Consider the following 27,218-nt stretch of genomic DNA (forward strand, 5'->3'; position numbering starts at 1 on the left):
AGTTCTTAGCCAACCCTCAATGCAGAGCATGTGAAGTCATGTAGGTTGCTGCCATATGACATAATAGTTGGAGATAGTCTGATCTTCATGGTACTGAATAGCCCACAGATATCAGTGCAGACCTGACTACGGTAACTAATCTGGTTGGTGGTAGGGACGCTTTGGCCTCTAGAGCTTCAAGATGGGCCCCGTTGAAGTCCAGTTTCTGCATGGGTGTCAATGTTTACTTAGAATCCCAGCTACAACAAGAGGGTGATTATCCTGTGCAGAATGTCTATAGCATCTGTCACCTCTGTGGGTGCTTTTAGAAGGCAATTGTCCATATAGAGAAATATTGTCACTCCCTGCTTATGGAGGTGCTCTGCCGCTACCGCAAGAATTGGGGGGGGGGAACCTCACACTGTTGTCAAAAGGCCAAAAGGCAGAACTTTGTATTGATAATATTCTGTCCCCAGAGTAAACCTGAGGACCCTCCTGTGTGCAAGATGTATGGTTATGTGAAAATAAGCATCTTGTAGGTCAAGGGCTGAAAACCAGCCCCCTTGTTCCAATGCTGATATTATTGTTGCTGATGTGACCATTGTGAACCAGTAGATGAATTTGTTGAGTTTTCTGAGATATAGAATAGACCTCCATCCACTGTTCTTTTACTCCCACTACTTCTTAATCCAGAAAAAGCTTTTCCCTCTGTATTGTGATGGTACCTGTTATAGATAGTATTTCTTTTGGGAAGCCAGACAAGTGAAGCCATGAAACTTGATGCATAACTAGGACAGTGGCTGTGGAGTCTGCCGCCGGGTGAGCTGCATCTAAAGATGCCTGTTAGGTGGTTTAGCTGGGAGTTGGCCCTCTGAAATGATGGCTTTAAATTGATCTCTTTAGTCTTATGGAATTATGTCAATAAAATCTGAGAGTTTGGAATAGATTGTGTGGTCATATTTTGCCATTAGAGCAGCGTAACTGGCAATCCGAAATCAAAGAGTGGTTGATAAATAGGCCTTGCAGCCAAAAAGGTCTAACTGTTTTTACTCATCGTCATTCAAAGTGGATCTGGATTGGTACTGCCTGCCTCCATGGTTGATGGCATCAACCACTAAGGAATCTGATATGGGATGAGAAAATAAAAAGTCCAGTTCCTTTGAGGAGACAGTACTTTTTATCCACTTTCTTGGAAATGGGAAGTATCATGGCTGGGGTCTGCCATGTTTTTAGCCGACTCCAAGAGTGTGTTGTTTATCAGAAGCGCAATTTTCGATAAAGAGAATGCTTGGAAACTGTCCAGTAATTTGTGTTGGAACTCTGGGACCTCCTCTAGAGGGATCTCTAGGGAATCAGTGATTCTTTTAAAGAGCTCTTGGAAATGTGGGTGGCGGTGGCATTATGGCCTTGTCTGGGAAGAAGAAGAAATGTTAATTGCCAGTGTTTTGTCCTGTTCCAGGGTCACCTCCTGTTCTTCAAAGCCTTCTTCAAAGGGCTCTGATGGGGCAGTCATTGAAGATGGTGGAGGGAAATCTAATCCTCTCCTTGTAGGGTCTCGGGGGCCTAGGGTACTGTCTCCTATATGGTCCCTAGGGGTCCCAGTAGGCCTACTGAGTGGGGAATGGTATAGGAGGTGCCATCCTCCTCACAACAGAAGGCAACCTCCTCCTCATCTTCCTCCTCGCTGGAAAATGAAGGGGACAAAGATGAAATGGGCTGACATGGTGCCCAACATGCTGGAGAAACATTGGTACCAAAGAGAGGTGATTCCTGCGTCAATTAAACAAGCAGGTCCTTGTGGTGTAGAAAATGGTGTAGTGCCAATTATTTCAGTACTGAGATGGTCGGCGCCAACAATGCTGTTGCACTTGCGGCTGTCAGTGCTAACATCTGAGCACTCTGCACTACTCGGACAGGAGGTGGTGCCATATCTTTAGGCAGCTGTCTCTATGCCGTAGCAAAGAAGGTAGATGTTTGTTTGCCCCTCAAAGCCGAGCCTGTCCGATTCATGGTACGTTGTGCCTTGTAAGTACTCAGCAGCAGTGCAACTGGTACCAAGGGTATGGAGCGGGTCAGAGACCACTTCCTTTTCAGCAGCTCTTTAGGAGAGGAAGTCAATGCTCTTTTCCTCACTATCTTTTTGGAGGAGAAAGCTTTCCACTGTGAGAAGGGTGAAGCTGTTGGAGACTGTAGTCCAGAGGCATTCTGTGGACCAGGATCGGATGCCAGGAACAGAGACTTCTCCATTAATAGAAGTTTAAGAAGTCTCTGTCCTTCCTGATACAAGGTTTTAAGCTGGTGGAGCGAGAAAGCTTCTGTGGGATGTGTCACTCACCTAGGTGCCAGAGGTACTGAGTGCCCATAGGAGACTGGGATCACCTCCCACCAGGAAAGGCAGCATTTGATGCCCAGCGAACCAGGCATGGTTCGAATTATAGTGGTTTGATCCTAACGGTGAACACAAACTATGCTAAGGGATATACAAACTTGGAAGAAAGGGAAGAGGAAAAATAGGTTTTTGTTTTGTTTTTTTAAGAAAATAAGCAGGGAGAAAAGGATAAGTAAGCCTAACTAGGGTACTTAAAACCACTCTAAAAGACTGTTCTGAACACTAAGTATAGTTATCGGTTTTAACACTGCTGGGAGATCCGTCTCATGCAGAGGACAGCAGAGAAGGAACTGAGGGGGGTCAAGCTGCGCAGCACTAGATATGTGCTGACAATGGTACAAGATGGAGAAAGCACATTTGCAACCCAGACGAGCACTGCTGCTGAAATTCTCCAATCAAAGGCGCAGGGATGCACAATCCCCTGAAGCGGAACACCCACAGGAACATGCCTCGAAAAAGAAGCCTAAATTAGAGGGTCACTCCACACAGCAGTCTGCACACAGATTCAGGGACCATCCCAGCAAAAAAAAGTAATCTACAACAGCAGACAGAAATATAATGGTACAGAAATACAAGGGGAGTAGGAGAGAAGAAACAAGGCCAGAATGAAAAAGCAGCAAGACAGTGGTTGCAGGACAGCTACTAAGGAATTCTAAAAGCAAAATTTTATTTCATTAGGAAGAAAGATAATATTTATATACCACAACTACAAGTGCATGGCAAGTCTTGTTTTCATTTCAGGTTGAAGCAGGCCGGGTGCTATTGAAGAGGAGAGGGGCAAAGAGAACATTTACCCCCTAGCAATGATCTTCATGAGGCTCCAAATTATTGTCTGAAAGGCCAAACAAAGCTACCAATGTTAAGCAATGGAACAGTAGCAAATTGAAGTCTTCATCCTTTATATAAATTATAAAGCACAACAAAATGCTGGCTTTTTAGCCAAGTTCTACTTTACAAAAAACTCCCCTAACAATGGGACCCTAGAATCGATCCTGAGGTGAAGGTAGCTTTCTTATTTCACATGTAATGGGAAGGAACTTCAGTTGCATAAGAATACTTCACACACAGAAGTGACAGCATACATTTCCCACAAGAGAAGAAACATCCCTCTGGCCATCAGTTTTTTGCACCTCAATCATGCGACCACATGAGCACTCTAGAAATTAGGGGCTTTGCTACACTGGCACTTTATACCGCAATAAAGCCTCCCAGAGTGCTCTACCTTACTTCCCGTCCACATTGGCAAGGCACGTAGAGCGCTCTGACTCTTTGGCTAGAGCGCTCCTGGTACTCCACCTCCACGAGAGGGATAACAACTGTTATGTATTGGCTGAGATGCCCCAGAGCCAGTGTGAAAAGATGGTTACTCACCTTTGTAACTGTTGTTCTTCTAGATGTGTTGCTGATATCCATTCCAGTTAGGTGTGTGTGCGCAGCACGTGCACATTCGTCGGAAAACTTTTACCCTAGCAACTCAGTGGGCCGGCAGGTCGCCCCCTAGAGTGGCGCCATCATGGCGCTTGATATATACCCCTGCCGGCCCACCCGCTCCTCAGTTCCTTCTTGCCGGCTACTCCGACAGTAGGGAAGGAGGGCGGGTGTGGAATGGATATGAGCAACACATCTCGAAGAACAACAGTTACAAAGGTGAGTAACCGTCTTTTCTTCTTCGAGTGATTGCTCATATCCATTCCAGTTAGGTGAATCCCAAGCCTTACGTAGGCGGTGGGGTCGGAGTGAAATGTGGCAGAATGAAAACTGCTGAGCCACAGGCTACAGCATCTCTTGACTGTTGAACAAGGGCATACTGCGAAGCAAAGGTATGGACCGAGGACCAATGGAGCTGCGCGACAGATCTCGTGGGTAGGAACACGAGCCAGCAAGGCGGCAGATGAAGCCTGAGCCCTGGTAGACTGTACGATGATGTGGCTTGGGGAAATATGAGCCAAATCATAACAAGTGCGGAAGTCCGCCATCACCCAAGATGAGATCCTCTGAGAGGAAAACAAGCAAGACCTCCCTTTGGCCCGCTACCGTGACAGAGCTGGGGCACCTTACGAAATGGTTCTGGCAGCGCAATATAAATGCGAGCACTCCACAGATGTCCAAGGAGTGCAATGGTTGTGCCCATTGCGTTGAGCTGTGGGTAACATGAAAGGCCGAAACCACCTTAGGGAGGAAAGCCGGGTGCGGTCATAACTGCACCTTGTCTTTGTGAAACCTAGTGTACGGCGGAACCACCGTAAGAGCTCTGAGCTCGGAGACCCGTCTGGCCGATGTAACAGCTACAAGGAAAGTTGTCGTCCAAGACAGGTATATCAGAGGGCCAGTCGTGAACGGCTCGACTGGGGGAGACATAAGTCTAGTTAAAACTAGGTTGAGGTCCCAGGTTGGGGCTGGGCGGCGCACCCGAGGGTGCAAGCTCTCCAAGCCCTTGAGGGATCTCGAACCCATAGAGCGTGAGAACACGGAACGTCCACCTTAGCCTGGCTGGAAGGTAGAGATGGCTGCTGAGTGTATCCTCAGCGATGATACCGCCAGGTCCTGCCGCTGAAGGCCAGAGGCAGGCCAAATAGAGGGGATCGAGACCTCAGCAGGAGCAAGATCGAGCGTATTGCAGCTGTAGAAGAAACGCTTCCACCTGGCCCGGTACGTTGACCAGGTGGAAGGCTTCCTGTCACCCCGGCTCAGTTACGCAGCAGCCACACCGTGAGGCGAAGAGGCTGCAGGTCCAAGTGACGAAGCCTATCGTTGCCCTGAGTGATGAGGTCTGGGTGGGGTGGCCGGGTAATTGGGTCTGTTATTGACAGGTCGAGCAACGTGGTATATCAGTGCTGCCTGGACCACTCTGGAGTGATCATGATGATGCGCGCTCTGCCCCTGCGGAGTTTGAGCAGGACCTAATGAACCAGTGGGAACAGTGGGAAGGCATAATGGAGTTGGCCTTTCCACGGCATCAGGAATGCGTCCAAGATCGATCCCGAGGAGAGACCTTGGAAGGAGCAGAACATCTGGCATTTTCTGCTCTCTCGGTGAGCGAACAGGTCTATGTGAGGAAACATCTCCGCTTCTGGAAAGCAGAACGCCTCACATGGGGCAGAGTGATCACTCGTAAGACAGGAAGGACCTGCTGAGTCAAAGCGCCAAGACGTTCCGAACGCCTGGGAGAAAGGACGTCACCATCTCCATCGAGTGGGCCATGCAAAAGTCTCGGAAATGGATGGCCTCCTGACAAAAGGGGGGAGGACCATGTCCCTCCCTGGATATTTATGAAGCACATGGCCGCTGTGTTGGCTGTAAACACCGAGATACAACGGCCTCGCAGCTGCCGCTGGAACCCCTGGCACACCAGGCGGACTACTCTCATTTTTGGGGCATTGATGTGGAATGCCAGCTCCCGAGAAGACCAAAGGCCTTAAGCTCGGAGGTGACCATGAGCACTTGAGCAAAGAGATGACGCGTCCGTCGTCAGGGGCAGTGAGGGCTGGGGCGGATGAAACCGCATCCCTGCCCACACCAGGGAGGGAGTTAGCCACCACTCTAGGGAGCCTAAGGTGCTCGAGGGAACGGTGACTACCATGACCATTGGCTCCCTGTCCGGGTGGTACGCCGAGGTGAGCCGGACTTGGAGAGGACGGAGGCGGAGCTTGGCGTGTTTGGTTACAAACTTGCGGGCAACCATGGACCCAGGAGACTGAGACAAGTAAGAGCCGAGGTCGTTGGGAAAGCCTGCAGACCTCAGATGATTGTTGCCATCGCCTAAAACCACAGTTGTGATAAGCAGGCTCCGGCTAGGTAGGAGACCAGGATAGCTCCTAGGAAGTCCAACCTCTGCGTGGGAACCAGAGTGGATTGCTCTATAGTAATCATCAGGCCTTGACCTGTGAATAAGACCGTGACGATGCCCACGCACTGAGTGGTTTGTGTCTCAGAGTCTCCTCGGATAAGCGAATCGTCCAGATACGGAAAAACGCATATCCGACATCAGCGAAGGTAGGCGGCGACTATGGCCGTAAACCAGAAGTACTGACAGTTGGCTAGAAAGCGGAGGTATCTCCTGTGTGGAGGGAAGATGGCGTTGCGAAAGTACGCGTCGAAGAGGGGAAAGGCCTTATTTGCGCACAGACTGGCTAACCTGGTAAGGAGGGCTTTAAACTAGGTTCGACGGGGACAGGTGAGCAAAGCCCACAGGTAAGTGGGGAACAAGACCTGGGAGATGGGTTGGAAACAGGAGGGAGCACGGGCTATAATGGCAGAGAGGAAGGAGGGTCAGGGCAAAGCTGGGAGGCAAAATCAAACCAGTATCTTAGATGCCTTTATACAAATGCAAGAAGTATGGGTAATAAGCAGGAAGAACTGGAAGTGCTAATAAATAAATACAACTATGACATTATTGGCATTACTGAAACTTGGTGGGATAATACACACGACTGGAATGTTGGTGTGGATGGGTATAGTTTGCTCAGGAAGGATAGACAGGGGAAAAAGGGAGGAGGTGTTGCCTTATATATTAAAAATGTACACACTTGGACTGAGGTGGAGATGGACATAGGAGACGGAAGGATGGAGAGTCTCTGGGTTAGGCTAAAAGGGGTAAAAAACACAGGTGATGTCGTGCTGGGAGTCTACTACAGGCCACCTAATCAGGCGGAAGAGGTGGATGAGGCTTTTTTCAAACAACTAACAAAATCATCCAAAGCCCAAGACTTGGTGGTGATGGGGGACTTCAACTATCCAGATATATGTTGGGACAATAACACCGCGGGGCACAGACTATCCAATAAGTTCCTGGACTGCATTGCAGACAACTTTTTGTTTCAGAAAGTTGAAAAAGCTACTAGGGGGGAAGCTGTTCTAGACTTGATTTTAACAAATAGGGAGGAACTTGTTGAGAATTTGAAAGTAGAAGAAAGCTTGGGTGAAAGTGATCATGAAATCACAGAGTTTGCAATTCTAAGGAAGGGTAGGAGGGAGTACAGCAGAATAGAGAAAATGGATTTCAGGAAGGCGGATTTTGGTAAGCTCAGAGAGCTGATAGGCAAGGTCCCATGGGAATTAAGACTGAGCGGAAAAACAACTGAGGAAAGTTGGCAGTTTTTCAAAGGGACGCTATTAAGGGCCCAAAAGCAAGCTATTCCGATGGTTAGGAAAGATAGAAAATGTGGAAAAAGACCACCTTGGCTTACCCTTGAGATCTTGCGTGACCTACAAAATAAAAAGGCGTCATATAAAAACTGGAAACTAGGTCAGATCACGAAGGATGAATATAGGCAAATAACACAGGAATGCAGAGGCAAGATTAGAAAAGCAAAGGCACAAAATGAACTCAAACTAGCTATGGGAATAAAGGGAAACAAGAAGACTTTTTATCAATACATTAGAAGCAAGAGGAAGACTAAGGACAGGGTAGGCCCACTGCTCAATGAGGAGGGGGTAACAGTAACGGGAGACTTGGAAATGGCAGAGATGCTTAATGACTTCTTTGTTTCGGTCTTCACTGAGAAGTCTGAAGGAATGTCTAGTATAGTGAATCCTTACGGGAAGAGGGTAGATTTAGAAGAGAAAATAAGGAAAGAGCAAGTTAAATATCACTTAGAAAAGTTAGATGCCTGCAAGTCATCAGGGCCTGATGAAATGCATCCTAGAATACTCAAGGAGTTAATAGAAGAGGTATCTGAGCCTCTAGCTATTATCTTTGGGAAATCATGGGAGACGGGGGAGATTCCAGAAGACTGGAAGGGGGCAAATATAGTGCCCATCTATAAAAAGGGAAATAAAAACAGCCCAGGAAACTACAGACCAGTTAGTTTAACTTCTGTGCCAGGGAAGATAATGGAGCAGGTAATCAAAGAAATCATCTGCAAACACTTGGAAGGTGGTAAGGTGATAGGGAATAGCCAGCATGGATTTGTAAAGAACAAATCGTGTCAAACTAATCTGATAACGTTCTTTGATAGGATAACGAGCCTTGTGGATAAGGGAGAAGCGGTGGATGTGATATATCTAGACTTCAGTAAGGCATTTGATACAGTCTCGCATGATATTCTTATAGATAAGCTAGGAAAGTACAATTTAGATGGGGCTACTATAAGGTGGGTGCATAACTGGCTGGATAACCGTACTCAGAGAGTAGTTGTTAATGGCTCCCAATCCTGCTGGAAAGGTATAACAAGTGGGGTTCCGCAGGGTTCTGTTTTGGGACCGGTTCTGTTCAATATCTTCATCAACGATTTAGATGTTGGCATAGAAAGTACGCTTATTAAGTTTGCGGACGATACCAAACTGGGAGGGATTGCAACTGCTTTGGAGGACAGGGTCAAAATTCAGAATGATCTGGACAAGTTGGAGAAATGGTCTGAGGTAAACAGGATGAAGTTCAATAAAGATAAATGCAAAGTGCTCCACTTAGGAAGGAACAATCAGTTTCACACATACAGAATGGGAAGAGACTGTCTAGGAAGGAGTATGGCAGAAAGAGATCTAGGGGTCGTAGTGGACCACAAGCTTAATATGAGTCAACAGTGTGATACTGTTGCAAAAAAAGCAAACGTGATTCTGGGATGCATTAACAGGTGTGTTGTAAACAACACACGAGAAGTCATTCTTCCGCTTTACTCTGCGCTGGTTAGGCCTCAACTGGAGTATTGTGTCCAGTTCTGGGCACCGCATTTCAAGAAAGATGTGGAGAAATTGGAGAGGGTCCAGAGAAGAGCAACAAGAATGATTAAAGGTCTTGAGAACATGACCTATGAAGGAAGGCTGAAGGAATTGGGTTTGTTTAGTTTGGAAAAGAGAAGACTGAGAGGGGACATGATAGCAGTTTTCAGGTATCTAAAAGGGTGTCATCAGGAGGAGGGAGAAAACTTGTTCACCTTAGCCTCCAATGATAGAACAAGAAGCAATGGGCTTAAACTGCAGCAAGGGAGATTTAGGTTGGACATTAGGAAAAAGTTCCTAACTGTCAGGGTAGTTAAACACTGGAATAGATTGCCTAGGGAAGTTGTGGAATCTCCATCTCTGGAGATATTTAAGAGTAGGTTAGATAAATGTCTATCAGGGATGGTCTAGACAGTATTTGGTCCTGCCATGATGGCAGAGGACTGGACTCGATGACCTCTCGAGGTCCCTTCCAGTCCTAGAGTCTATGAGTCTATGAGTCCTTCACATCCAGGGCGGCATAGTAGCCCCCAGGAGGCAAGGATGGAATAATGGTTCCCAGGGATACTGTGCGGAACTTCAACCTTATCCTAAACCGGTTGAGTCCGTGCAGGACTAGGAAGGTCTGAGACCTGCGTTCGAGTGGGGGACTAGGGCATAACGGGAGTAAAACCCCTTGCCCCTTTCGTCCATCGGCGTCTGCACCTCTTGTATGAGGAATTGCTCGTGAGAGGGGTCCCTGAAGGGGGACAGGGCTGGAACAAATTAGAGGTGGTACCTATGCTCCACCGTGCGCAGGATCCAGCGATCTGAAATTAACTGGGGCCACGCCAGAAGAAAGTGGGATTGGGATCCCGGCCTGTGACTGGTACACCGCCCTCAGGCGCACCTTGGAAGGTTCGTCGTTGGTCCCAGTGGTAATTGCGAGGGACCTTGACCTTGGCTCTTTAGGGGTCCTGACGTTAGTCTGCGACCACCTTGGCCTCGCCGTTTGCCAAAGTCCTGTCTCTGGCTAGGCACAGAGTATGGCGGCTGGGGACAGAAAGGCCTGCGTTTGGTCGCTGGCATATGCATGCTGAGAGAGCGCATTAGGACCCTATTGTCCATCAGGCTTGGCAGCCTGGGGCTGTCTTTGCCGCGAAAGGCCTTTACCAACACAGGGTAAATCCCGAATGGCATACTGCAGCTCCGGGCGGAGGTTTGAAACCTGAAGCCATGAGATGCACCTCATGGCGACACCAAAGGCCAGAGTCCTGGCTGCAGAGTCTGCTGCGTCCAACGAGGCCTGGAGGGACGCTCTGGGTACCTTTTTTTTTTTTTTTTTTTTTTTTTTTTCCCCTTTCCTTTCCCCCGTCCTCCAAGACGGCAGCGAACTCTTGGCGGGAGTTTTGAGGGAGAAACTCCATAAACTAAACTACCTTCACCCAGGTGCTATAATTATCGCAGCTAAGCAAGGCTTGTTGCTTTGCTACCCAGAGCTGCAGGGCCTCTGCAGAGTACACCTGGCGGCCAAACAGGTTCATTCGCCAAGCCTCTTTCGGTTTCGGGGCTGGCGCCCGCTGGCCATCATATCAGAATCGTGGTCCCGAGCATAAGATCTGCGCATGTGGGATGACACGGATGCGTGTCCGGATGGCCATGGAGGTACTAAAAGAAGGCACAAGCAGAGTCTCTGACTCTATCGGACCTTGCCCAACTCGGCACCGGGAACCAGCACCGGGAGGCGTACCGGTACCTGGAACGAGATCCAGACCCGCAACCAGAATGGTGCCTGGAGGTCGACCGAGATCTCGAGGCTCGGGGAGAGGCTACAGGAGTCAAGGTACCTGTTGCGGTGCCGGGAGTCGGAACGGTGCCGATAGCGGGTCGGCGAACGGGATACCGACCGGTGCAGCGAGTGCGACCAGTACCGATGAGGAAAACAGCACCGGGACTGCAAGTGGTGTCGGGCGTGCCGACAGGATCTGGAGTGTCTGCGGGACCGTGATCATGAACGGTGCCGCTCTGCTGTGCTGACAGAGGACGGTCACATGAAGAGACTGTATTACCCGCACCGGCGGTGCCGGGGTCAGGCAGCATCGACTCTGTCATGGCAATGAGATCCCTCGCCGTTGGTAATGTCTCCAGCGTGGAGGGAACAGCAGGCTCAACCACAGTGCATACTGGGGAGCTGTCAGGCACCGGATTCGACGGCCCTCGTGGGACAGGGATCGACGGTACCGAGGTCGTCAGAGCTTCGGTAGGCGTCGGTGCCGGGTGATCCGAGTTAGATGAGCTGTCTGGCTGCGGTGCCGTCGGCACGGAAGCAGCAGGAGCAATAAGCTCAACCACGGCGCGCGCCGGGGAGCCGTCAGGCACAGGACTCTACGGCCCTTGTGGGACTGGAATCGACGGTGCTGACGTTGTCGGTGCCTCAGAGGTGTCGGTGCTGGGCAATCCGACTTAGACGAGCTCTCTGGCTGCGGTGCCGTTGGCACGGAAGCAGCAGGAGCAGTAGCTCAACCACGGCGCGTGCCGGGGAGCCGTCAGGCACCGGATTCTACGGCCCTTGTGGGACCGGGATCGACGGTGCCGACGTCGTCGGTGCCGCAGCAGGTGTCGGTGCCAGGCGATCCGACTTAGACGAGCTCTCTGGCTGCGGTGCAGTTGGCACGGAAGCAGCAGGAGCAGTAAGCTCTACCACGGCGCGTGCCGGGGAGCTGTCAGGCACCGGATTCAATGGCCCTGGGGGACTGGAATCGACGGTGCCGATGTCATCGGTGCCTCTGCAGGTGTCGGTGCCGGGCAATCCGACTTAGACGAGCTCTCTGGCTGCGATGCAAGTGGCACGGAAGCAGCAGGAGCAGGGGGCTCAACCACGGCGCGTGCCGGGGAGCCGTCAGGCACCAGCAGGAATAGTAGGCTCTCTTGACCTCGGAGGAAGGGAGCGGTGCCGAGTCGACTCCAGTGCCGGCGACGGCCGGTGCCGAAAGGCCTTGGCAGTACCGGCGGGGTCCGGTGCCGAGGAGGCGCTTCTGCCAGCCGCTTGATCATCGCTCGGCGCCAAAGGTGGAGGGGTAAGTGAACATCCCGCTCCTTTTTGTTCTCGGCTTAAAAGCCTTGCAAATGGGGCACTTAGCTGTCAAGTGTGATTCCCTGAGGCACTTCAAACAGGAGTCGTGTGGATCTCCCTTCGGCATCGGCTTCTGGCAGGCCGAGCCCATTTTAAAACCCGGTGAGCCGTGCATGGGCTCCGGCACCGGGTTCATGGAAGGGGCTACTTCCTGAACCCCGCTAACAATTACTAAACTAACTATGTTAGCAAAGAAAAAACGTATAACTATACAAATATATATATAAAAGGATTATAACTGCATAACTATATACGAGAACTACGAGTAGCTAGGGAAGTGGAGGTCAGCTAAGCCGCGCTCCACTGTTCCAACGACCGACACGGGCGGTAAGAAGGAACTGAGAAGCGGGTGGGCCGGCAGGGGTATATATCGAGCACCATGACGGCGTCACTCTAGGGGGCGACCTGCCGGCCCACTGAGTTGCTAGGGTAAAAGTTTTCCGACGAATGTGCACGCGCGGCGCACACACACCTAACTGGAATGGATATGAGCAATCACTCGAAGAAGAACGAGGAGTTATGTTACGGCGCTCTAACTGACCTCCGGAAAGTCCTATAATCCCCTTAAGTCAAGTGGCCTCTTTTCTCTTTGTTGTGAAATCAGCTGAGGAATGTGGAAGTGCCTTTTCAGAGCTCCATTTCAGACTGTGGCTGCTTATCTGCAATGGGGCAAAGCAAATGTTTACTAAGTGAGAGAGAGAGAGAGACGGGGGCTAGGAGGAGCTGAACTTACAAGATAGCGTGCTGACACATTCTCAGCACCCCAAAAACCCACTCTCTCTCTCCCCCCACATACAAACAACACACTCCACCCCACTCCCCTCATTTAAAAAGCATGTTGCAGCCACTTGAACGCTGGGATAGCTGCCCAAAATCCACTGCTCCCAATACCGCTGCAAATGCCGCAAATGTGGCCACACCAGTGTGCTTGCAGCTGTCAGTGTGGACAGACTGCAGCGCTTTTCCTACTGCGCTCTCCGAAGGCTGGTTTAACCCAAAGCACTCTATATGTGCAAGTGTAGCGAAGCCCTAAAGTGGGTAAATTCTCATCCCCTCAGTTTGATTGAAGTGTTTGGTGGAGGAACTACTGTTTGACAAGGAACAGTGAACAGCTAGGATAAAAAAATGGGATAGTTGCCATCATCCTCACTGCTATAAGCCCCAGACATTGCCAGTGTTAAGTTAATGCTAAAACAGTTCACATTAGTCATCGGAGGGCTAGCATCTGCAGAAGCCATGCTGCTTTTGAGGCAAGAAGTAGTGCTGAGGCCTGGTCTACATTTAAAACTTACACAGGCATAGCTATATTGGTTAGGCGTGTGGGGTTTTTTTGTTTGTTTTGTTTAAACATACATAGCTATGCTGGTATAAGTAGGGTGACCATATGTCCCATTTGACCAGGACAGTCCCTTTTTTAAGCCTGGCCCCAGCCATCCAGACTTCCCCTCCAAAAAAAATAGGCATTTGTCCCATTTGCTCTTGGCGACTGATCAAGTCGGCAAGAGTAAATGGAACAAATGCCCACTTGTGTCAAAAAGTGGGGTGCAGTGGGGAGGAATGTTTGGTGGGGGCAAGTGGAGATGCCATTCCCCTCCCCCCCTCCCCCAGGAGGAAGACAGAGCTGCGATAGGGGGAGGCAACATTGGAGATGTACCTATCTCATAGAGCTGGAAGGGACCCTGAAAGGTCATCGAGTCCAGCCCCCTGCCTTCACTAGCAGGATCAAGTACTGATTTTACCCCAGATCCCTAACTGGCCCCCTCAAGGATTGAACTCACAACCATAGGTTTAGCAGGGCAGCATGGGGAGGGGGGTCAGCAGGGTTCCAGCGACAGGTAGCAGCCTCGTAGGGGAGGGGCCTCAGGCAAGCGTCTGAGAGTGTCCATTTTCTCTTTGGGAAGCTATGGTCACCCTAGTTATAAGCCTTAGGGCTGGTCTACACTTGAAAAACGCTACAGTGACACAGCTGCAGCACTGTAATTAATCCCGTGACAGGAGAACCCCTGTGGCGGTAGCTAGGTTAATGGAAAAATTCTTCTGTAAACTGAATGCTGTCTACACAGGAACTTAGGTCGACTTAACTACGTCACTCAGCTGTGTGGATTTTTCACACCCCTGAGCCACATAGTGTAGACCAGCCCCTAGTCTACACACACCAGCGTAAAAGAGCTTTTGCAGGCATAGTTTATGGCTCTCAGGGAAACTGGTGTAAACTATGCCAGCAAAAGCACTTTTATGCTGATATAAGCTGTATCTATGTAGGACACTTTGCCGTTCTAGCTATACCAGCATAGGTATGCCAGCATAACTTTTCTGGTGTAGGCATACTCTCCTCCAAGCAGATGGCCTATGCCAGCTACCCAAGCTGGAACCCCTGCCCACACCAGGAAGAGCAACTTTTTGTCAGTCAAACTCAAGAATCCTAAAGGTGTGTCCACAAAGAAATTAAACCAAATGAATTAAAGGTGTGAATTTAAAGTGTATTACCTAAAGCACATTAGGGACAGTCTACAATGGGAACTTATATTGGCATAGCGACATCTCTCAAGGGTGTGAAAAATCCACACTCCTGAGAGATGTAACTAAGATCACGCAACCTCCAATGTAGTCAGCACTTGGTCAATGGAAGAATTCTTCCATCAACTTAGCTACTGCCTCTCGGGGAGGTGGATTACCTACGCTAACAGGCGAAGCCTTCCTGTTGGAGACGAGATTGTTCCCACTGAAGTGCTACAGCAGCGCAGCAGTAGCTGTTTAAGTATAGGCATATCCTTAGACTTCTGTGTGGATGCTCTCATTCAGAAGTAAACTCAGTCCACCGTACATTAGCTTAATTCCTTGTGTAAATTTCCAGTCCCATATGCAGCGATAACCCACATGTACAATGATTACGTTGCACAAACATCTTTTCTGAAGTACTAAATGTGTCCTTTGTTGGAGTTTATTATTATTCCTCCTTCTCACCTGCTGCTACCTCAATGGGGAACATAAGATGTCCCTCAGTCCCAGAAATCCTAATAAAATGTATATTGAGTTAGGAGATTGGGTACTTGAGTGGCAAGCACAGGAGGGCTGGGACTTCTGGGGAGTAACAAAGAGTAAGGAGCAAAGGCAGCAGAGAATGGATCTTCACTATCCCTGACAAAGCTTCCACTGAGTAGCATTCCTCCCTTCGTGCCAACATAAGAGACAGACTCACTCTGCTGACAGCATGATGAAGTGTTGCCTGCATGTAGCAATTCACTTATATCTTGGAATTTAAAATATTTTGCAAGTTATATTTGTTGCTGCTGGAGATGCCACTGGCTCTTTACACACCTTTTTCGATTTGCAATGCAGTTCTGTAGTCTACATATCTGATATGTAAAGTTATCCTCAGCTTATCATTTGAAGGGTGGGGAGAAAGGAAGAAACATTAGCTCTATGATAGGAGAAGGATGGAAGCATTCTGTTCATTCAGTAACTTCTCCTCCACCTCATCCTGTGATAGAACATTCAGAGTATCCCATTTTATCTGTGGGGAATAGTCCGGTACAACGGCCAGCGGTGGTAACTGTAATTTAACAAACTGGTATTAGTATTCCATCTCTGAAGGAAGTAGGATGGCCAGAAATGAAAGTCATTAGTGCACTAAGCAAATATCTAGGACAAGAACAGAACAATGACCTCTTGTGCCCAGAGTTAAGAAGCCATCATCACACTTCCCTATGCATGCAGCAGGTCATGTTTTCACAAGCAGAGCTGTTTTTCTACATCTGAAAGAAACACATGATTTTAGTTTTTGCTGAGTACACAAATAGCAAAGACTGATTGACAGAGAGTCACCGAGTAGGAGGAACCTTAGGCATGTTGAGATTCTCTCCTAAGTAAAGCTGTTCTGACGAACAGAACTAGGAACCCCACAGAACACTCTGATATCTGGAATATTGTGAGAATCCTAAAACAAGGGTTTTTTAGATTGACAAAAGCAACTAAGTTGTAAGCTGTTACATGCAACTGTATTAAACTAAAGAAAGTTAAGCCAGTCATTTCAGGTAATGAACTTGGAAGACAAGAAAATAGCACAATAAAATGGGTGATTAAGACTGGACCTTGGATGTACAAGAGAAATTGCTTCCTGCAACCTACTTTAGTCCAAGTCATCACTTCACAAGTTATTGCACAAGGAAGTATTTTATAACCACCCGCCCCCCTCCACACACAAACATTCATTCACACTATCCATTCTTGTTAGAGCTGAACTCTCATGCCAACTTCCAGGTGAAATCAGGCTGCTTAATGTTCAGTGGCTCTGCTTCATCAGTTTTTCTGCAGTCAGTTATTCATTTGCAGGGAAAAAACAGAGTTGAGCCAAAGTACTGTTTCCTTTGGAATTAAAGAGCTGCCATCTCTTGGCAGACCTACACAGCCAAACGCTGTACATAAAGCCAGTGGCATTAACACAGAGACATATACACCATTTTTACAATGCAATTTCTTAACCAACTGAACGCATTCTTTCTGGATCCCAGATAATTCCTGTTCAATCACACAGCCTCTTTCCTACAAAGCTTTGTGAATATGCATGAAATGATGCAGTACTGTGGAAGTCTTGCAGTAATTCTTTTAGGAATGGGGGTCAGAAGTGGCTGCATTTCATTACTGAATGTCCAGAGGAGAGGTTAGGTGAGACTGCAATCACCTGACACCTTCACATGAGGATTCAAAGTTTAGGCGGGTATTGGGGGGGGTGAAGAGGGGGAGAAGAAGAGGAAAGGTTGGGTGACTCTACAAATGGAAACAAAATATACATTTCCCTTACAGTTTAACTTCACTTCTCTAGCTCCTTTTATTCAGGCACATTTTTGTCCCTGTCCCCCACCACATGGCAATTTTTATGAGCATACACTGAAGCAACATTCCAGACATAAAAGGATAGACATGACTGCCTCTGCACTTAACTGGCTCTTGTTCCTTCACTAAACCAGAAGCATATCACTGAGAGCTACCCCTTTGCCCAGGGGACTCGTGGATTGCTTCTGCAGTGTTCCTGATATCGGCTGGCCCAGGCAACAAGAGACCATGCTCCAGTCTCAAACACTGATTTGCTGCTCCTAATCCATCAGGGCAGCAAACTGCTGAGAGGGGGCCCTGAACATCTCTCATGGTTACCAAGGGATCACCAGGCTACAAAGCTGACAAGTCACACCAATTTCACTGTCTCTGCTTGGAAAAGCAGGAACAGCAGTTGAAGCAAGCGGAAGAACTCAACAACAAACGGTATGCTTTTTACTTGCAGCGAGGAACAACAACAAAAGATTAGGGGGAGAGAGATGGAAGAGGATGAGGAATGGAATGGACATCTAACCAGGGCATAGTCTTTGTACATCGATGGGCTTTCTCCCACATCTTTCTCTGGTCTCTGCCTTCTAGGTGTATATTTATAAACTGTGCTTGAAAATCTTACCAAACAGACACACACAGAGCAAAACAGGATTTAACCTTTCAGAAAGGAGAGGGTAGAAAAAAGAACAGTACTCCCATGGTATATAGTTCTACTGCTGGCTCCCCTTAGCAATGAAGCATAGCACACTCAGTCTAGCACTCCAGAAAACTGTGCATTATCTAGGAGCACATTCTGCAGGGTATTTAGAGGCTTTGGAGCCATACAAAGACCCCAAGAGCATATTGAGAATCACAGTACAGTGTAGAACCTCCGAGTTACAAACATCAGAGTTACAAACTGACTGGTCGATCATACACTTCATTTGGACCTGGAAGTACTCAATCAGGCAGCAGCAGAAACGGGAGAAAAAAAGCAACAAAAAGTCAAGTACAGTACTGTGTTAAAGGTAAACTACTTAAAAAACCAAAACAAATGGCAAGTTTTAAAAAAGATTTGACAAGGTAAGGAAACTGTTTCTGTACTTGTTTCATTTACATTAAAATGGTTAAAAGCAGTAAAATGGTCTGCATAGTAAAGTTTCAAAGCTGTATTAAATCAAAGTTCAGTTGTAAACTTTTGAAAGAACTAACGTTTTGTTCAGAGTTATGAACATTTCAGAGTTCTGAACAACCTCTATTCCTGAGGTATTTGTAACTCTGAGGTTCTCCTGTGTACAGTAAATAGGGCAGAACCAAACAAGTCCATGAATACTCTAGCTTACCATTTCGAGACAAATCAAGTTCCACCAGCTGCATAAAGTTTGCTATTTCTGGAGGGAGCCGCTGAATTTCATTATCACTGAGTCCAAGTTTCCGTAATTTTACAAGCTGGAAAAAGGGCTGAAAAAGAAAATCCCATATTAATTATTATTCACATAATGCATTTGCAACTTGTTTAAGTTCACATATGTCAAGTTTCTTGGAGGGACAGCAGCACTGGTTGACATAAATATCTAAAATCCCAGGGACTGCCTCACAAATCTTCTTATTTAACTAAGTCTGATAAAAAGCAAGTACAGAAGCAATTTAAAAAGAAGTCAGATTCTTTTCAGAACCACAGAAAACACTTTCCATCTAGGTATTTGTACTGACCTTGCTATGAAAGGTGAGTAGACTTTGCAGAACTCTTTCTTGAAAAATAAAGTTTAGTGTAGCTTTCACAACATGTATAAAATTCTAGCTATTATGAATCACAACAGATTCATAATGGCTAGACAGTTACCTAATTGTTACTCAGAGGCTTGCTTTTAAGCAAGTTTGCTGACTACACTTCTAGATAAATACTATTTTGGTATTATTTTATTCAGCAACTCTCTCAGAGAACATCTCAGAGTCAGCATTATTCTGATCTCACAAAGTATAATATTAATTATAAAAGCTATTTGCATACACAGATATACATGTTCCAATTATGATGGTTAGAGCACAAAGAGAACTCGCTACTCCAAAAAGCCTGCAAGTTCCATTCCCATAGTTTTAATACTGTAGGGAAATATTGTACTCACACAAGTCAATAAAACATCATCTCTACAACTATCTTGTGATAGCTATGGACTTGGATATCACAATTTTCTACTTTGAAAACTGCTTTTCAGAAGAAAGGGTTACAAAAGAAAAAACAGTGTTGTCAACTCAAAATTTTATTGCAAGTCTTATGATATTTACATTTGGACAGGTTTGTTTTTGTTTAAGACCCAGCTCCTGGACTCAAGTGATTACACAAGAATCTCAGCTTTCATTTAGAAGATTTTCTAGCCCTAATGGCTGCAGTGAAAACATGGACCAAGTGTTTTCTAAAGGATCAAAAAAATAAAAATAAAAAATAAAAAACACACCCACAGATGGCAAATAAAAAAGCCCCAATTTTTATTTTTTTAAATCTAATTTTTAGGGGGGGTTGACATATGATTTTTTTAACCCTCAAGGCTGACAATACTAGACTCATTACTAATAAAACTGACCTTTTATTACTCACTGGGAAACCAAGAAACATCTGGAACTTCCTTGAAATACAACTGTGCAACAATGAAGGACTAAAACAAAAACTATATTGATATCACTTGACTCCAAGGTGCCAAGTTACATGTTATGGGGGGATTTTACAGCAAATAGGAAGGGATATGGTGCACACAATTACATATGGAAGAGGAGATGGTTCACAAGACGCTATTAATATATAGTGTACACTAGGAACATCTGAGAACTCCTCATCCACACAGTGTTTACTGCATGTACACGTTTGCAATATATATTGCAAACACCATATATAAACGAATAAGGACCAAATATGACCAGTTAAACTGGAACACGTCACAAGATATTTAGCCAGGTTACTATTCCCAAAGTGAACTAAATTCAATACATTTAAAATTCTCTAAGAACTATATTTCCACTTTACGCACCAGTTGAAGATGCAACACCAATATTCAGATACATGATAAACTATACAAATGTGAAAACACAGTTTTAAAGTTGTAACCATTTTTATACAGGCCTAAATCATTTTTCAGTTCCAATTTTAGTGGATTCTACTCCAATTTCAGATAATGCCTATTTATAGTTAAGCAAGAGCTACACTGTCAATGCTCACTGAAGCCTTAAGGTAGTCTATGAGATACCCCTACTTCTGCCAATTGTTTGTTAGTGGCCAAAATAGCAGTATTTACTAGTTAAAATATCTATATACCTATACACACGTGCACGTAACACTCATCAAGAGAGCATATTGCTTTAAATATTTGCTACATGTAATGTGATAGACCTGGCTCATTACTAAATTACCATAATGGTCTGACTCTATTCACAAAGCTCTCTGGTAGGAACCTAAGTGCAACATAATAATTTCTTGATATTTGAATCGGGGCCAGACCACAGTGTCTACCCAGCATTCACAATATGCTGCAACAGCATGGTTTTGACTGTAGATCCAACTTCTTTGCATGTGTTTTGGCAACAGTTTTTAAATACAGCTTCCTTAGTGAAAGAATTCTCAGTTTAAAAAAAAAGAAAGGGAACATGATCCATTTTGCTCAGCATTGTGTGGTAGGGACATATATTAGGAGGAACACTTCAAAGCTCAATGCTAATACTGTTCATTTTGCTGCAAAGGAAGTGGGGAGGATCACTTGTGACACTGACTAGCTACAGTCCATACGTTAAGACCTTGTAAATCAATTTTTATCCTTATAAAGTTCATGACAAAAAAAATTATACACCCAACATTCACTCCTTAATGACATCTTTTATGGCAAACATTATAATTGGTCCTCCTGAATCTGGAAACAAGCAAACCAAAACATAAATAAAGTCAGTCTCTAACAAGGACTGATGAAACTTCAACTTCTTTGCTGGGCAACTTGCCCCCACCCCACACACACACAGCTGGATTTTTATGACTACTACCTTCCTGCAAGAAAACAGAGCATTAACGCACTAGAATCCTGCTTGAATATTTCAATCCCTTACCTGAACAACAATAAGGAGCAGGTGAAAGCAAGAGATAGTAACAAAACATAGGGCTTGGCTACACTGGAGAGTTGCAGTGCTGGTGGTGGCTTTACAGCGCTGCAACTAACACACCGTCCACACTTGCAAGGCACATCCAGCAATGTATCTCCCTGGATACAGCACTGGCTGTACTCTACCTCTGCCTGAGGAATAACAACTGCAGCGCTGGTGATGCAGCGCTGCTCTCTCAGTGTGGCCACCAAAAGCGCTGTTATTGGCCTCCAGAAGTATTCCGAAGTATCCCAGAATGTCTGTTCAGCCACTCTGCTCATCAGTTCGAACTCTACTGCCCTGGCCTCAGGTGACCCACCCTTTAAATGCCCCAGGAATTTTAAAAATCCCCTTCCTGTTTGCTCAGCCAGATGTGGAGTGCAATCAGTGAATCTTTCCAGGTGACCATGCCTCCACGCGCCAAACGAGCCCCAGCTTGGAGCAATGGTGAGTTGCTGGACCTCATCAGTGTTTGGGGGGAGGAAGCTGTGCAGTCCCAGCTGCACTCCAGCTGTAGGAATTACGATACCTATGGGCAGATATCAAGGGCCACGCTGGAAAGGGGCCATGACTGGGACATGCTGCAGTGCAGGGTTAAAGTGAAGGAGCTGCGGAGTGCCTATTGCAAAGCCCGTGAGGGAAACCGCCGCTCTGGTGCTGCCCCCACGACTGCCATTTTTACAAAGAGCTGAATGCAATACTTGGGGGTGACCCCACCACCAATCCGAGGACCACGATGGACACTTCAGAGCAGGGAGGGTGGGGTGGAAGAGGAAGGGCAGGGGAGGAGGAAACCGAGAGTGAGGGTACTAGGATTGGGGGAGACACCCCGGAGTCCCAGGAAGCATGCAGCCAGGAGCTCTTCTCAAGCCAGGAGGAAGGCAGCCAGTCGCAGCAACCGGTACTTGGTGAAGGACAAGCAGAGGAGTGGGTTCCCGGTAAGCGGCTTGTATTTTCAGGATGGGACTGTTTCGGGAGAGGAGGGAGGGTTGGGGCTGCATGCATGCATGCCTAGATGTGGAATAGCCCATTGATGTGGTCTATCACGTAGCGGTAATTGGCCTCGGTAATCTCTTCAAAAGTTTCAGCCAGACCGTGGGCAATTCGCTTGTGCAAGTTTATTGGGAGAGCCACTGTGGTCCTTGTCCCAGTCAGGCTAACGCATCCACGCCACTGTGCTGCGAGGGGTGGGGGGACCATTGCTGCACACAAGCAAGCTGCATAGGGGCCAGGGTAGAATCCGCATTGCTGTAGAAGACCCTCCCGCTCTTCCCAGGTGACCCGCAGCAGCGAGACATCTTGCAGGATCAACTCCTGTGGAAAATGTTGTAAGACTGCTCAATGTAGGTGCCCCCTGCAGCTGTTTGCTTTCCCCACTGCACAGAAACCCCAGTACAGCCCAGAAAAGACGGTTACTCACCTTTGTAACTGTTGTTCTTCGAGATGTGTTGCTCATATCCATTCCAGTTAGGTGTGTGCGCCGCGCGTGCACATTCGTCGGAAAACTTTTACCCTAGGAACTCAGTGGGCCGGCAGGTCGCCCCCTCGAGTGACGCCGTCATGGTGCTCGATATATACCCCTGCCGGCCCACCCGCTTCTCAGTTCCTTCTTGCTGGCTACTCCGACAGTAGGGAAGGAGGGCGGGTGTGGAATGGATATGAGCAACACATCTCGAAGAACAACAGTTACAAAGGTGAGTAACCGTCTTTTCTTCTTCGAGTGATTGCTCATATCCATTCCAGTTAGGTGAATCCCAAGCCTTACGTAGGCGGTGGGGTCGGAGTGAAATGTGGCAGAATGAAAACTGCTGAGCCAGAGGCTACAGCATCTCTTGACTGTTGAACCAGGGCATACTGCGAAGCAAAGGTATGGACCAAGGACCAATGGAGCTGCGCGACAGATCTCGTGGGTAGGAACACGAGCCAGCAAGGCGGCAGATAAAGCCTGAGCTCTGGTAGAATGCACGGTGATGTGGCATGGGGAAATATGAGCCAAATCATAACAAGTATGTACGCCATCACCCAAGATGAGATCCTCTGAGAGGAAAACAAGCAAGACCTCCCTTTGGTCTGCTACCGTGACAGAGCTGGGGCACCTTACGAAATGGTTCTGTCAGCTCAATATAAATACGAGCACTCCACAGATGTCCAGGGAGTGCAATGGTTGCGCCCATTGCGTTGAGCTGTGGGTAACATGAAAGGCCGAAACCACCTTAGGGAGGAAAGCCGGGTGCGGGCATAACTGCACCTTGTCTTCGTGAAACCTAGTGTACGGCGGAACCACCATAAGAGGTCTGAGCTCGGAGACCCGACTGGCCGATGTAACAGCTACGAGGAAAGTTGTCGTCCAAGACAGGTATAGCAGAGGGCCGGTCGCGAACGGCTCGAATGGGGGAGACATAAGTCTAGTTAAAACTAGGTTGAGGTCCCAGGTTGGGGCTCGGCGGCGCACCCGAGGGTGCAAGCGCTCCAAGCCCTTGAGGGACCTCGAACCCATAGAGTGTGAGAACACGGAACGTCCACCTTAGCCTGGCTGGAAGGTAGAGATGGCTGCCGAGTGTACCCTCAGCGATGATACCGCCAGGTCCTGCCGCTGAAGGCCAGAGGCAGGCCAAATAGAGGGAATCGAGACCTCAGTAGGAGCAAGATCGAGCGTATTGCAGCTGTAGAAGAAACGCTTCCACTCGGCCCGGTACGTTGACCAGGTGGAAGGCTTCCTGTCACCCCGGCTCAGTTACACAGCGGCCACGCCGTGAGGCGAAGAGGCTGCAGGTCCAGGTGACGAAGCTTGTCGTTGCCCTGAGTGATGAGGTCTGGGTGGGGTGGCAGGGTAATTGGGTTGGTTATTGACAGGCCGAGCAACGTGGTATATCAGTGCTGCCTGGACCACTCTGGAGTGATCATGATGATGCGCGCTCTGCCCCTGCGGAGTTTGAGCAGGACCCAATGAACCAGTGGGAACAGTGGGAAGGCATAAAGGAGTTGGCCTTTCCACGGCATCAGGAATGCATCCAAGACCGATCCCGAGGAGAGACCTTGGACGGAGCAGAACATCTGGCATTTTCTGCTCTCGCGGTGAGCGAACAGGTCTATGTGAGGAAACATCTCCACTTCTGGAAAGCAGAACGCCTCACATGGGCAGAGTGATCACTCGTAAGACAGGAAAGACCTGCTGAGTCAAAGCGCCAAGACGTTCCGAACGCCTGGGAGAAAGGACGTCACCAGCTCCTTCGAGTGGGCCATGCAAAAGTCCCGGAAATGGATGGCCTCCTGACAAAAGGGGGGAGGACCATGTCCCTCCCTGGTTATTTATGAAGCACATGGCCGTTGTGTTGGCTGTAAACACCGAGATACCACGGCCTCGCAGCTGCCGCTGGAACCCCTGGCATGCCAGGCGGACTATTCTCATTTTTGGGGCATTGATGTGGAATGCCAGCTCCCGAGAAGACCAAAGGCCTTAAGCTCGGAGGTGACCATGAGCACTCGAGCAGAGAGATGACGCGTCCGTCGTCAGGGGCAGTGAGGGCTGGGGCGGATGGAACCGCATCCCTGCCCACACCAGGGAGGGAGTTAGCCACCACTCTAGGGAGCCTAAGGTGCTCGAGGGAACGGTGACTACCATGACCATTGGCTCCCTGTCCGGGTGGTACGCCGAGGTGAGCCGGACTTGGAGAGGACGGAGGCGGAGCTTGGCGTGTTTGGTTACAAACTTGCGGGCAGCCATGGACCCAGGAGACTGAGACAAGTACGAGCCGAGGTCGTTGGGAAAGCCTGCAGACCTCGGATGATTGTTGCCATCGCCTAAAACCGCAGTTGTGATAAGCAGGCTCCGGCTAGGTAGGAGACCAGGATAGCCCCTAGGAAGTCCAACCTCTGCGTGGGAACCAGAGTGGATTGCTCTATAGTAATCATCAGGCCTAGACCTGTGAATAAGACCGTGACGATGCCCACGTGCTGAGAGGTTTGTGTCTCGGAGTCTCCTCGGATAAGCGAATCGTCCAGATACGGAAAACGCATATCCGACATCAGCGAAGGTAGGCGGCGACTATGGCCGTAAGCCAGAAGTACTGACGGTTGGCTAGAAAGCGGGGGTATCTCCTGTGCGGAGGGAAGATGGCGTTGCGAAAGTACGCGTCCTTCATATCGAGGGTGGCATAGTAGCCCCCAGGAGGCAAGGATGGAATAGTGGTTCCCAGGGATACCATGAAGAACTTCAACCTTATCCTAAACTGGTTGAGTCCGTGCAGGACTAGGAAGGTCTGAGACCTCCGTTCGAGTGGGGGACTAGGGCATAACGGGAGTAAACCCCCTTGCCCCTTTCGTCCGTCGGCGTCTGCACCTCTTGTACGAGGAATTGCTCGTGAGAGGGGTCCCTGAAGGGGGACAGGGCTGGAACAAATTAGAGGTGGTACCTATGCTCCACCGTGCGCAGGACCCAGCGATCTGAAATTAACTGGGGCCATGCCAGGAGAAAGCGGGATTGGGATCCCGGCCTGTGACTGGTACACCGCCCTCAGGCGCACCTTGGAAGGTTCGTCGTTGGTCCCAGTGGTAATTGCGAGGGACCTTGACCTTGGCTCTTTAGGGGTCCTGACGTTCGTCTGCGACCACCTTGGCCTCGCCGTTTGCCAAAGTCTTGTCTCTGGCCAGGCACAGAGTATGGCGGCTGGGGACAGAAAGGCCTGCGTTTGGTCGCTGGCATATGCATGCTGAGAGAGCGCATTAGGACCCTATTGTCCATCAGGCTTAGCAGCCTGGGGCTGTCTTTGCCGCGAAGAGGCCTTTACCAACAAAGGGTAAATCTTGAATGGCATACTGCAGCTCCGGCCGGAGGTTTGAAACCTGAAGCCATGAGATGCACCTCATGGCGACACCAAAGGCCAGAGTCCTGGCTGCAGAGTCTGCTGCGTCCAACGAGGCCTGGAGGGACGCTCTGGGTACCTTTTTCCCCCGTCCTCCAAGACGGCAGCGAACTCTTGGCGGGAGTTTTGAGGGAGAAACTCCATAAACTAAACTACCTTCACCCAGGTGCTATAATTATAGCAGCCAAGCAAGGCTTGTTGCTTTGCTACCCAGAGATGCAGGGCCTCTGCAGAGTACACCTGGCGGCCCAGCAGGTTCATTCGCCAAGCCTCCTTCGGTTTCGGGGCTGGCGCCCGCTGGCCATGCCAATACCTCTCCTTAACAGACTGAAAGACAAGTGAGCAGAGAGGAGAGCAGACAGACGAGTAGTCGTACCCCTTAGAGGGCCCCATACCGGGTCCTCTATCTCTGGGACCTCCTCCACCTCAGGCTGACCTTGCCCAACTCGGCACCGGGGACCGGCACCGGGAGGCGTACCGGTACCTGGAACGAGATCCAGACCTGCAACCAGAACGGTGCCGGGAGGTCGACCGAGATCTCGAGGCTCGAGGAGAGGCTACAGGAGTCAAGGTACCTGTTGCGGTGCCGGGAGTCGGAATGGTGCCGATAGCGGGTCGGCGAATGGGATACCGACCGGTGCGGTGAGTGCGACCAGTACCGATGAGGAAAACGGCACCGGGACTGCAAGTGGTGTCGGGTGTGCCGACGGGACCTGGAGTGTCTGCGGGACCGTGATCATGAACGGTGCCGCTCTGCTGTGCTGACAGAGGACGGTCATATGAAAAGACTGTATTACCCGCACCGGCGGTGCCGGGGTCAGGCAGCATCGACTCTGTCATGGCGATGAGATCCCTTGCCGTTGGTAATGTCTCCGGCGTGGAGGGAACAGCAGGCTCAACCACAGTGCATACTGGGGAGCTGTTAGGCACTGGATTCGACGGCCCTCGTGGGACCGGGATCGACGGTACCGAGGTCGTCAGAGCTTCGGTAGGTGTCGGTGCCGGGCGATCCGACTTAGACGAGCTCTCTGGCTGCGGTGCCGTCGGCACTGAAACAGCAGGAGCAATAAGCTCAACCACGGTGCGTGCCGGGGAGCCGACAGGCACCGGATTCGACGGCCCTTGTGGGACTGGAATTGATGGTGCCGACGTTGTCGGTGCCTCAGAGGTGTCGGTGCCGGGCGATCCGACTTAGACGAGCTCTCTGGCTGCGGTGCAGTTGGCACGGAAGCAGCAGGAGCAGTAAGCTCAACCACGGTGCGTGCCGGGGAGCCGTCAGGCACCGGATTCGACGGCC

General features: G+C 48.9%; 1 protein-coding gene across 1 annotated transcript in view; it reads right to left on the minus strand.

Moving 5' to 3' along the window:
• LRRC1 (leucine rich repeat containing 1) overlaps positions 1-27,218 on the minus strand; it is a 150,773-nt gene that overhangs the window by 103,886 nt on the left and 19,669 nt on the right. Inside the window, exon 2 of the mRNA XM_050950799.1 lies at positions 18,284-18,401. Coding sequence (XP_050806756.1) covers positions 18,284-18,401 — 118 coding nt within the window. The remainder of the gene's footprint in view (positions 1-18,283; positions 18,402-27,218) is intronic.

This window comes from Gopherus flavomarginatus, chromosome 4, assembly GCF_025201925.1.
Source record: "Gopherus flavomarginatus isolate rGopFla2 chromosome 4, rGopFla2.mat.asm, whole genome shotgun sequence".
Lineage (NCBI taxonomy): Eukaryota > Metazoa > Chordata > Testudines > Testudinidae > Gopherus > Gopherus flavomarginatus.